Here is a 12,068-nt window from a genome sequence, read left to right as displayed (position 1 = left end):
AGTTACTGTGGATTTTTTCTATGTGGTTTAAAAAAATCTGTTTCCAGATGAAAGCCTTGGCAAGGTTTTGGTGTTGCCAAGAGCAGCTCTGGATGCAGTTGGAAAAAATTCTGTTGAATAAATTAGAAATTCAACGCTGAACATGTGTGTCTGAGGGAAACCAGATTTTAGACAGCTGCACTGGGGGTTCGCACATGTACTTGGTGTGCTTGACTGCAGCTGAATTAACATTTACTATCATACCTACTGTTAACAGTTGGACTGCACATTTCCATCTTTTTCTTAATATATTAAAATATCACTGTAGTTTTCAGAAGCTTGATGAGTTACCACATTTGCCAAACTCAAATGAAGAAAATTTTTTTTTTAATGGTATACTAAAGGGAAATAAATTTTAGGAGTTGGTAAACAACCTGTTGTAGGTTGTCTGTGCTTCAGTGTGTGGTTTTTATTTGCCCTTCTGTATGTGGAGCTGGTACTTCGCAACTGTGTAAAGATGTTGCCTGCACTCTCAGATGTTCATCTTCTGCCAGATCTTAGAAACCATGAAGATGCATAATGTTGCACCTAATAATGCATGAGAGGTAGCACTCTGTTTCTTTTCTTGCTGTTATTTAGCTGACTCATGAATAGTTTCCATTTTTTTGAGTAGTTTTTTGTAGAGAGGTTTTGCATCATTCTTCTGAATAATTAAAATTACAAATTTCTTCTTGTACTCTGTTGCATACAGATGTCTTTGAAATACTGATGATTAAATTCAGTTCCACCACTAATTTCAAAGATTGTAAGTTCATCTTAAAAGTACTACTCAGATTTAGAATCTTGGAATGAAAACACGTTTTCATACATATAGAAAGTTCCCACTTGCATAATGCACTGTGTTACTTGGTTACCTAGTAGTTTTAAGTACTAGGTTAGAATGCCAAATTTCTTACTGTGTTCTTTTTTAAAGGACAATTCCTGGTAGATTTTGCAACAGTAAAGTAGTTGCTTTTTGTTGATTACTTTGAAGAGAAAATATTGGTAAGAAGTAATTACATATTGTAGAACATAAGCACAGGATGGTTTACAAGTGAGTAGTTAAATCCTTGTGTTTTACAAAGTACGTTTTTGAAGTTAATTTTGCTTCCTTACTCCTGTTGTCCTGAAATGACAACTTTTTGATAATCATGCCTGAGTAAAATTGAGTGAGATTTTAATCTGCAATCAAGTTTTTCTGTATTTACCTATTTTCCATTGAATAATGTGTCACTATACTGCTGTACGTAATTTTTTACAGTAATGGGGGGGGAAGTGGAAATACCTCTTAAAGATAATTTTTTTTTATTCCGTCTGTGCAAATAACGGTTTCTTGAAAATAAAGGGCTTGATATGGCGAGCAGCTCTTAAGTTGATCATGAAACACATGCTTGGTTAGTTAGAAGAATCTGAAATTGCCCAGTTTGCAAGATATTAGATTGTTCAAAACTAGCCTGGACTTGAAATGTAAGAATAAAATACATGGTAATGAGGGTTTGAGTTTTACTTCTTTCTTACGCTCCTGTGTTGCAGAGAATGCAGATGAGGTTTTGTTCCTGTGTAGGTAGGTTTCCTTCAGTGAATCCAAGGCTGGCTTTTAGGAACCTGAGAGAGAACTGACTGTGTGTGTAAGGCAGTAGTTAGAGCACTTTAGCAACCTGAAGTGCATACTGCTTAAACGGTATGAGTTACCTAATATGGGGTGAAATGGCATCCTTTTTTTTTCTCCATAGTTCAGAAGCACACTGAATCGGGATGGAAATTTGTGTGAGGGAAAGGCTAAGGACTTCAACTCTGGGCATTTTGCCTCTGCAGTCTGTGGAATCACTTAACGCTGCTGTGATCTTTTGATGTAATTTAATGGGGGATGGATGCTTGTATTGGGTTAACAGGGTTATCTTACATCTGTATTCAAAAAGGACATGAGGGATAAAAATGTCGTAAATGTGGTCTAGCACACTCAGTTCACTACAGTACCATTCTCTACACTGACTATTACAGTAACTTCCATTTCTTCTAATTTTGTTGTTCTGATGATTACTGTTACAGCGGCAATTTATTTCTTCAGGTATTCCATAGTGAAGTTACTATGAATATTGGGATTGTAGATTAAAATTCTGGAGAATGGTGTAGAGCAACAGAACAGTACAGAAGATTTGATGGCTGGGATCCATTATAAAGCGTGGTGGAGGTTTCATCAGAGTTACTGCTGGCTGGATGTGTACAAAGTCTTACGGAACTTGAGAGGATTAGTGGGCCTGTCTCGTAACTCAAACAGTGGTTGCTTCAGGTGCTAAGTATGTTACTGTGTGCAAGTTTGATTATCTCCCACTAGAAAGCTGTAACTACAGCACTAATTTCCTTGCTTTAAAGCATTGATTTCCAAAGGTCAGTGTTCACTCTTAGAAGTCATGGGCCAGCATGCTGCTGGTCAGGGATCAACCCCATGTACTTGAATGTTAAGTTAGGAGCCTGTTGATTTTTTATAATAGGTTTGCGAATAAATTTGTTTACTTGTGCCTTACCAAGTTTTGATGTTGATTGTGTCACACTTTTGGGAATTACTGCTCTAAATGTTGCTTTTCCAAACTAGCTGCTATTTTAGGCTTTTTACAAAACGTGAAAATAATATTTTACTGCTTTGTATCTGAACTTATGTATTAAGCTCATATGAAATCATAAAGGACTCTGAGAAAAGAAAATAATTTTTGTGACAAGCTCGAATATAATTAGAATTTAAAATCCAGCATTTACAGTGGGTTTGAATTTTTCAATTTTAAAAATTATGTACAGTATATGAAGCATGTATGAAAAGTTGGACTGTTTCTGGAAAAAATAAGTTTTAATGATTCTGCAGGTTGTAGGCCCTGCATGTGTTGCATGTTGTGGATTGTGTAGCACGGTGATGAAAAATTTAGGCTGGTAGGGACCACTGGAGGTTATCTCGCCCTGCCCCCTGCTGTAAGTAGAACTAGTGTCAAAGTTAGGACAGTTTGGTCATGGCCATCTGAGTTCTGAAAATTTCCAAAGGGGGTGATTCCAACCTATTGAGCATTCTTGTTTGTGAAATTCTTTTTCCCTTATATCTGGTTGGGGTTTTCTGTGTTGCATTTTTTGGCTGTTGCCTCGTGTCTTGCGGTGCATTGATGAGAAGAGGCTGGCTCTGCTCATTTTAGTACCACTTTTTAGCTAGTGGCAGACTGGAGGTAGTGCCTCAGTTAGCCTTCTGTTGTCCAGGATGCAGAAATGTAGTTCCCTCAGCCTTTCTTAGTGTTATGTGCCTGCAGGATTTTATTGGCACTTTGCTGGACTCTTTGAAGGTTTTTAAAATTTGTTTTAGGGGTGTGTGTGTGGCAAAACTGGACACAGTATTTCAGATGAGAGCTTAGAAGCGATGAGTAGAGGGGACTAATTGCTTCTATTGACCTGCTGCCTGCCCTGCAGCTAACGTGGGAGTTGTGGCTGTATTAACTGTATGTGAGTGGCTACAGTCTGACAGTTGCTTTTAAGTTGGCTGAAGCACTGCTGCCTTCCCCTGTACTTAACTACCCAGCTCCGTCATTCCTGTTCCCTCTTGTGCGCTGGGACTAGCACCCTTATAGCCCCATGACAAGCCACAACCAAATCAAGAAGTCAATCCAAGTTGAAATGGATCCGTGTATTTTGTCAGATCAATTTTCTGTTCAGGTGACTGTTCAAAGCCTTGAGCTGACTCGGTGAAAGTGAATGAGTGGGTGCAGGACTGCTTTCTTCCTCTTTTGTTGGTCTGTGCTCTGTAGTGAGAGTGCTGAAAGGAAGGCAGGGGCTTTAAGGCTGAGTTACAGCAGGCCCCCAGAGGGTTGGTCTGCATAGCTGGGATAATAAGTTACAGGAAGTATCTGTGCTGGATTGTGACTAATCAGTAAGGATTGACCTTCGTAAATTAGTTGGATGCACCAGCAGGGCTGAGTTTGGCCTGCTGAAGATAAACTGATATTTTTTGGGGGGTGTTTTTATTTAAAAGAAAAAAGACACTGTAGAACAGTATTGATGATAATTAGATATTTGTTAGGCTACATTGTAACAACTCTCCAAGAGGTTGTGTGAATCTTTCCAATGTGTATTTTCCCCCAGCTGTCTCTAGCATGGGCTCTTGTCAGGCCCTGGGTGCACTGATGGGCCCTGATGGCCCAGGCAAGCCTCCCCTGGAGCCTGATCCACCCACTTAGCCCAGGGCTGAAGCCCTTGTCAACTGATCCAAATATAGAAGCGAGTCAATCTTCAAGAGTCTAGGCCTGCAGTCTCCAGATGTTCTTCATTGCACACCCCTATTGGTAAAAGTTTTTTGAGCATGCACCCCCTTTATATGTATAATTATTTACAAATTATATGCAGGTACTACTGGAGTTCTAATATTTTCTTCCTGCACCCCAGTGGATTGTCTTGCGCACCCACTGGGATGCACATGCGCCACGTGGGAGACCGCTGGTCTAGGCTACATAACTCGAATCCTCTAATTCCACTGTTGTGTGAAGTTTTATTTTCAAACTGTCTTGGCTTAGTGTGGTTTATACCAATTTCATACATCAGTCATTGATTTGGCCCACTGTTAACAGACGCTGAGGAGGACAGAATTTGTATAACTTGTGTATAGAAAGATAGGAAAAGCAGAAAGCTTTTCTACCATTTGTGCTGGAGAAAATGTGTTACTAAAATTTTACAGGATAGGCTTGCATTTATTAACACACTCTAAAATGATCATCTGTGTCAAGGTCATGTGTTGCTAAAGTTACCCTCTTTTCTAAATGGACCGAACGTGTAGTTGCTTTTGGGTGGGCGAGGACTCGGTCTGATTGTGCACCTCCTCTGTTGCTGTCCTGAAGTTAGCAGGATGCTAATCCTCATTGAAAATCTGCATCAGTTAAAAAGATTTAAATCTGCAGTCATGTGGTTCTGTAGATCTTGGGTATGTGTGGTGCAGTAGGAACAGAATTTAGTCTAAATAGGTAGGATTGTTGCTTGTTTGTGATCTTGATTGTTCTTTCACAGACCACGTACCCCTATGTGTGCTGTTTAAATGGCGTGTTGGTCCTGTGGTATGTCACACAGGCACTGCCATGCAGCATCATGTTAGTGTTGTGTTACGTAGCTGTCATGTGTGGGGGTATTGAGATAGTAGCCATCTGACTGTGCTTTTTTTGCACTTTCCAAGGTGCAGGAGCATGTAGTCCCTTAGGCTGCTAGTGCTGGTCAGAAAAATTTATGAATGTAGCAAGAGCTGTGTATGATCGGTGTGTTGGTGGCTCTGTGGTGCTATATTCATCAGCTGTATAAAAACTGGGTAATAGTTTTATACAAATTAGCTCTTTGGTAAACCAGAATTAAAAAAAAAAAGTGAGATAATATTTCTTTTTCATGTGTGTAAAGAATGCTAGTGATGACAAGAATGCTGTTCAGGCTTGTTAGGAAGATGTACTTCTGGAGGGGCTGGCCGTGATTCTTGGTGTTTATAAAAAATGTAGCTGTTTTCTGTGGGTTTTATTGTCTGTTGTAAACTGGTAGGAGTTTACAGTATGTTGGGTAGATTTTTCTTGTATCATATTTGTGAAATGAGGGCAAACAACAAAACAAATTATTTTTTTCTAATAATTCCAACTGCATGTTTGGCTAAAGGGCTGAATAGTGAAGAATATGTATTACCATTAACATTTTCTCTCATTACTGTTTTAGTGCAATTTATTTTCCTTCTGATAGTTACATGCAGGTTTTCAAGAGTTCAGTGAACTTATTCATTTTGTCTAATTAGTAGGTTTAATACCCACAGGAGTACTGACTGAACAAAGTTCTATGTGGTCGCTTTCCATAATGTTGAACCCTTTTTGTAGTATAGTCACAGCGAATAGTTTATTTGGTAAAGCAAAGACTTTTTATTTAAACAATGTCAGTATTGCCGTATGGGATGGGATAAGATTTTCAAAAGCAGACATGCAGTGTGAAAACAAAGATTCCGTCGACTTCTGACAGAGCTGATTTTTACTTTGGGTTAGCCAGCAGTCTTGAAACCTTCCTCATGAGAGACAGATATTCTGTTCAGCTGTTCAAGGAAGCAACAGCTTTCTGTAAGCAGTACTAGTCGTGCAGTTACAACAGAATGCTAATCACTTAATGCTAATTGCTTATGAATTTGTTCTTACTTACGCACGTTTACATTTACATCTTGTGACATCATAAAATGGCATGTTACTTGTTTAGCATTAAATTGCAAGATCAGTGCTTGTGCAGGTGGCTGTATGCAACAGTGATGAGCAGATGCAATACTGAATCATGGGAGAAACTATTTTTCCTAGGATGCATAATCACCTCATGAGTGCTGATTTTGTCAGCATTCAAAGTAGTTCTCTGTAGCTGTGCTTTGTTTTCCTGTTCCCCCAGAGAGGTGATACTGGGGGATCCTTATAGTGATGTATGCTCTACTTCTGCTTCACCCTTGCTGTAAGCAAAAGCACAGGAGATTGAAGAAAAAATTTGAATGAGGCTATGCATTATAGAGGACAGGATACCCTCTGCTAGTCTAAAGTATAAACCAGTTTCAGAAACAGTGGAATATAGAAGAATTTCAGGAAAGAGGTTACAGAATCACAGGACAGCTGAGGTGGGAGGGGGTGGCTAGAGATCACCTCATCCACTGTTCTGCTCATAGCCGGCTCAGCCAGAGCAGGCTGCTCAGGCCTGTTGTCCAGGTGCGTTCTGAATATCTCCAAGGATGGAGACTCCATAACCTTGCTGGAAAACGTGTGCTGGTATTTGACTACCCTCAGGGTTTAAAAAAAAGGTTTTTTTTAAAAAATGTTGAAATAGTTTTTGGTGTTTGGGTGGATTTTTTTGTTTGTTTGAGTTTGTGCCCGTTGCCTCTTGTTCGTTCACTGGATACCACTGAGAAGAGTTTGGCTCTGTCTTCTTCACACTCTCCCACCAGGTCTTTATAGCCTTATAAGATTGTAAGATTCCCCCATAGCCCTCTGTTCCCCAGGTGAAACAGTCCTTGTGCTCTCAGCCTCTTGTATAACAGATGCTCCAGTCCCTTCATTGTCTTATTCATGGAGGTGTGTACGAGGGAGAGCCTGAAGAATGATTAATTTGGATCTGGTCAGGGGAGAGTTTCTATTTCGCAAGAAGTAAGAGAGAGAGCAAAATGAATTAAAGCCAAAACTATATTTAAAAATTTGATAAGTATGATGGTAGACTTTTTAAGTGAAGTTGAGGAAAAAAAACAGGCATGGAATGCACAGTGATCAGTTTGATGTGGATTAGAAGGTACTGTGGAGATGAGATTGGCTAACTAAATGGAAGCCAGGGTTACCAGGTAGTTTAGGATATGCTAATACTCGGTTGATAATTGAACTGGTGGATAAGATGAGATCTTTACAGAGAGAACAAGGGAGGATAAAGTGGTCATAAGAGTTACCGACAGGGAAAAGGGAGAAGGTAGTCTCGGATGATATTCTGAGAGTTAGGGTGAACAGGCAAACCAAGGTATGCAAACAGAAGCTCAAAGGAACAGCAGTTGGAGGTAGGAGTGATGAAACATCATGGTACAGGCAGCACCTGACTGTGTAGGCAGTGCATAAGAGTTGGTGGTCATGATATTGTGAGGCTAAAAATGCCCTCTACCCAACGAATGGATGCTTACATTCAGTTTGGCTAATGCAAATGATTTCCCCACCCGTTGTTAAAAGGACTATCAGAACTCTGTGCTATAATTCACAAGGTCGTTTAAGTACACTTCTGAATATTGTTGAAGAGAAACTGGAATTGGCCATATTATCACTAGCAATAGCTAAGAAAGGTCTACTAGAAAATAGTATTCTTTTTAATACTTTGTAATGTCTTGGTTATAGTTCTGGTTCTAGCTTATAACACCACCATCATGATACTGACCTATATTTGTTCACCTTTTTGGCTGGGCAGTGTTACAGCCACTAATTTGTAACAGTCTTTGTAGGTTCTGTAGTGTTCAGTAGCGTTCAATTCCCTCACTGGCATTAGTTGGGAATAAATTCCTATAGAAGCATTTTAATTGGAGTCTTGACATTGCATTCAGTGTTGATTTTTTTGATTTTTTTTTTACTGCTTTTTTTTTTTTTTTAAGTCTCAGAAGCTCCATTTAATCAATTCGGTTATAAATTATATTCGGTTATAATGTATATCATTGCATGTAACTGAGTTTGATTTTGAGATAAATCAATGGACCTCTGTAGAAGGTGGAGGTTTATTTAAGAACTTTGCCAATAGTAGGCATCTGATAACTTAATAAATTGTTTAATAAACATATTGGTATATTCTAAATTGGTTATATGTTGAAAGAAGTCTTTTGTTGGGTATGTATCAAATACCCATCCTCTCCCTTTTTTTTCTAGTTGTCATGGATGATGACGATGATGAATCCTGTCTCCTTGATCTTATTGGGTAAGTTTTCCTTAAGCAATTCTTTCAGAAAAGTCAGGGAAAAGAATTTTGCAATCATCTTCTAGCAGGTGTTTCTATCTCAGCATTGTCTCAAGACTAGATGACTTGCAATTGAAATGGGTAGCTATGCTTTGCTTCCTCCATGTGGAGATGTGTGTTTCACAGCTTTCAGTAGCAGTGTATGGTAGCTGACAGTCCACTTGCTGGCATTCTCCTCAAGAGAGGCAAAGGAGTGAGTGCATGGGGTTTGGATTCTCTTCTCAGCTAGTGGTAATAGCAGGTCAGTGTTGAAGCACACTACTAGGGATGTCATTACAGACTCCATTGCAAATCACTCTTTTATTGGATTTAAAAAAAATTCAATTTTTTGAGTAGTGGAGCTAGACACTTTGTTAAGACTATGCTTGTATTCTAAAGGGAAAAGTAAAATTATTTTCTTAATTACAAATAATTTATACTAATAACATACATTGGCAAAAAAATATTAGAAAAATTTAATTGCTGTGCAGAACTGTTAAGTATTCACGACAAACAAGAATTTATCAGCGTTTTGCTCAGACACTTGATTTTAATAAAATCGGGGATTTAAAATAGTGGGGTTTTTTGTGTTTTGTTTTTTTTTTTCCCCCCACTATTTCCATAACAGAATTTTTTTTAGGATTATAATGCCATATGGGAATCTCAAAAAATAATTAGGGTAGCTGAAGCATGAGCAAGGTTTTTGTGGATTATGTATGTGACAAGTTACCTTCCTTTGGCTAATATTCACGTAAGTATTCAAGAATAGATAATATACTATAATGCATTTAAAACACAAGAACAAAATCAAACATTTCATAAATGATACTTTGTTCAAACTCTACCAGAAATTAGCATAGCAGCTACTAAAGGTTAGTCTCTGCTTCATAGAAGAATTTTTTACTGTCTTAAATGCAGTAAATAAATAGGCCTTTTACCTTTCTTATGCACCCAAAGCTTCCAGCAAAACCAGTGAGAGCTTTAACTTCAGAAAAACCAAAATATCAGCGCAGTGGCTGCTGTAATTTCAGGGTTACTCTGTGGATGCTGTAGCAAAAGCATTGCCAGTAATGGCTCAGTTTGTTCCGTGAAGTGTACTGTGCAAGATTACTGGTTGTAGCCGTATGAAAACACATCCTGTTTGAAACGTAAAGATGATAATTGACTGCATGGGAGAATTGAGTGCTCTGTCATGAGCATGAATCCTGAGGATCCTGGCACAAGTTCACAGGTGGTCCAGAAAATGAAGTGCTCTCTATACAGATGAGTATTTGTGTGAAAAATTACAGAGTTGTTCTCGCTGCTGGCAGCAATTACTGTCTTAAGCGTCTAGAAGAATGAAAAACGGCATTTTTTTTTCATCTGCTCTTTGATTTTGGTAAGTACCTTCTAAAATTCCTTCCTTACTAAAGACAATATTTAAGGTGATGAGGTGGTCTTCATTTTTAATTGCAGTTTTAATGAAAACTGCAGTTTTCATTCATGCCAGTGAGCGTAATTAGTATTAAACAGCCTGGTTACTTATCAATAACACGCATAAGCATGATAGAGCCCTGTATGAGATCATGAGTTCTCTTCTCCTTAACTCCTAACACGTCTTTTGTAAAACCATAAATGCAGTTTGTTTTTTAAATAAAAAAAAGAGGAATAGCGGTATATTTGTGCTTTTAAAAGACTAGTAGTAAACCTGATAGATCTTTAACTTGTTCCCTCTTTATTTTGTAGGATGATCGAGACAGAAGGAGAGATGTTTTGAATTAATCGTTTTTTACATGAGAATCTCCTGCTTCTCCAACATGTTTTATTATTATCTGTTAATCAATAAAGATGTCATAAATCAAAAAACTCCATGTCATTTTACTCTTCATGCTAATGGGCATGTTGGGAAATGCTGTGTAATTGTTGTATTAAAACAATCTCATGTAACACAACCTTTTAAATGTTTTTTATGTGGTTTGTATGTGCAGTTACATTAATGTATTTTTGATTTGTTTGACTTTCTATCACTTGTTCTGTTAGACCACATTTTTATTTGGGGTTTTATTCAGGGATACTACTAAGTTAATAGAATACAGTGAAATTGTATTTAATAATATTTAGTTATTTTATGGTTATTTCACTTGGAAAAGGTGCTGCTTTTTTTTCCCAAGTGAAGGACTACTACTCTGGCAAGCATAAGTTTTTGTTAACTTACATTAAGGGTGGCAGAAAACATGTTAAAGATTCAGGTTTGTAAATACCCTATTGACTTCAACACCAGCTAACAGGCATTATAGTTCACTTATGTGGAAAAGATGGTACCTGTTGTAGTTCTCATGTTATTCGGAGGTAGTATTTTCCTTAGGTTTTGTACTATGTGCTGCTATACTGTGTGTGTTAAGATAATGAGTAAACCCTCATAGAGGGAAGTAAAGTAGAATGCAATTAAATTTTGTGATTAACATAGTTTATCGCTTGAATTGCCTTGGTTACAATGACAGCAAATACGATCAACATCTGAAAATTGTGCTGATACAGAAACACAGATCCTCAGATGGTATAAGCTTTCAGTTTTGTATTACAGTCAGGGAAAGTGTGTTTTTACTATAAACCTGATTTATATGAATACAGTTATCTGGCTTAGTTAAATTAGCTACATTAGCAGAAAGAGCTTCCTAAAAGTGGTAACTTCTCTTTTTCCCCCCCCCTTAAGGGACCCACAGGCGCTGAATTATTTTCTACATGGACCTAGTAGTAAATCTGTAAGTAGCATTCCTATGTATTGACATACATAAGCTTCATTAAGTGTCTTATTTCTAAACGTGATTTTTGTCTTTTACCAGAGCAATGAAGACTTGACTAATGCAGAATATTCTGTAGCCAACTCAAATTCAATTTTCGCCAACTCCAATGTAAGTGGTCAGGAGATAAATTATATTTGTATTGAGGTTGCATGCTTCTGTTGTGGCTTTACTTGGTTTTTATAAAACTGAATGAAGTAGATGTGGGTTTTGATGTTTTTCGTATGAAAATTTTGAATGTTAACATAGAGCCACTTTATGCTGTTAGTATTTTAAGTATTTCATTGGGTTTTCAGTGGGGAATTCAGCAAAAGATACTGCACTGTTGAGCTGTGTTTTGTAAACATGTAAACCAACATTCTGAGGAGTGAAAATACTCTCCTGTGTAACTCCAGGACTTGTAACTTTAGATGTGATTGTTGATGTAGTAGTGCTCGAATGTATGAATGACTAACTTTCAAGGTCTGCATTTCTTGTGTATTAAGAAGTTTTTTTCCCTTAATGCTAAGTAGAAGCTGAGCTAACAGGCTTTTTTAAAAGAATGAATAAAGGTTTTCTGTTCTTCAGGCTGAATAGCTAGCTTGGGATGTTTCCTTCCTGTGACTTCAGTGTTAGGGAAGGCACTCTAAATTCATTAGGTGTTGCAAGCAGTCGTGAGTACTCTTTCTTCGCCAGGAGTGTATTGCAGCACTGGACCAAGTTGTACCCAGCGAGGTTGTGGAATCCCAATCCTTGGAGATAAAGCCAAGGCTGATCTGCTCTAGTGCTGGCAATAGTCCTGCTTTGAGTAGAAGGTTGGACTAGACG

At 38.0% G+C, this 12,068-nt stretch overlaps 1 protein-coding gene across 4 annotated transcripts in view; it reads left to right on the top strand.

Annotated features, from left to right (window-relative positions):
* Window positions 1-12,068, top strand: part of BICRAL (BICRA like chromatin remodeling complex associated protein) — a 44,747-nt gene that overhangs the window by 16,365 nt on the left and 16,314 nt on the right. For 3 of the 4 annotated variants that reach the window (XM_064446141.1, XM_064446137.1, XM_064446139.1), the window contains exons 2-4: window positions 8,415-8,463; window positions 11,174-11,222; window positions 11,304-11,372. In XM_064446141.1, the coding sequence (XP_064302211.1) occupies window positions 8,420-8,463; window positions 11,174-11,222; window positions 11,304-11,372 (162 nt within the window). In that variant the 5' untranslated portion in view covers window positions 8,415-8,419. Of the gene's footprint in view, window positions 1-9; window positions 7,568-8,414; window positions 8,464-11,173; window positions 11,223-11,303; window positions 11,373-12,068 lie in introns of those variants that run through there. The other variant, XM_064446138.1, reaches the window with a different exon arrangement.

This window comes from Phalacrocorax carbo, chromosome 3, assembly GCF_963921805.1.
Source record: "Phalacrocorax carbo chromosome 3, bPhaCar2.1, whole genome shotgun sequence".
Lineage (NCBI taxonomy): Eukaryota > Metazoa > Chordata > Aves > Suliformes > Phalacrocoracidae > Phalacrocorax > Phalacrocorax carbo.
Note: the sequence above shows the minus strand (reverse complement) of the source record. Positions and strands in the feature narration are given on the sequence as shown.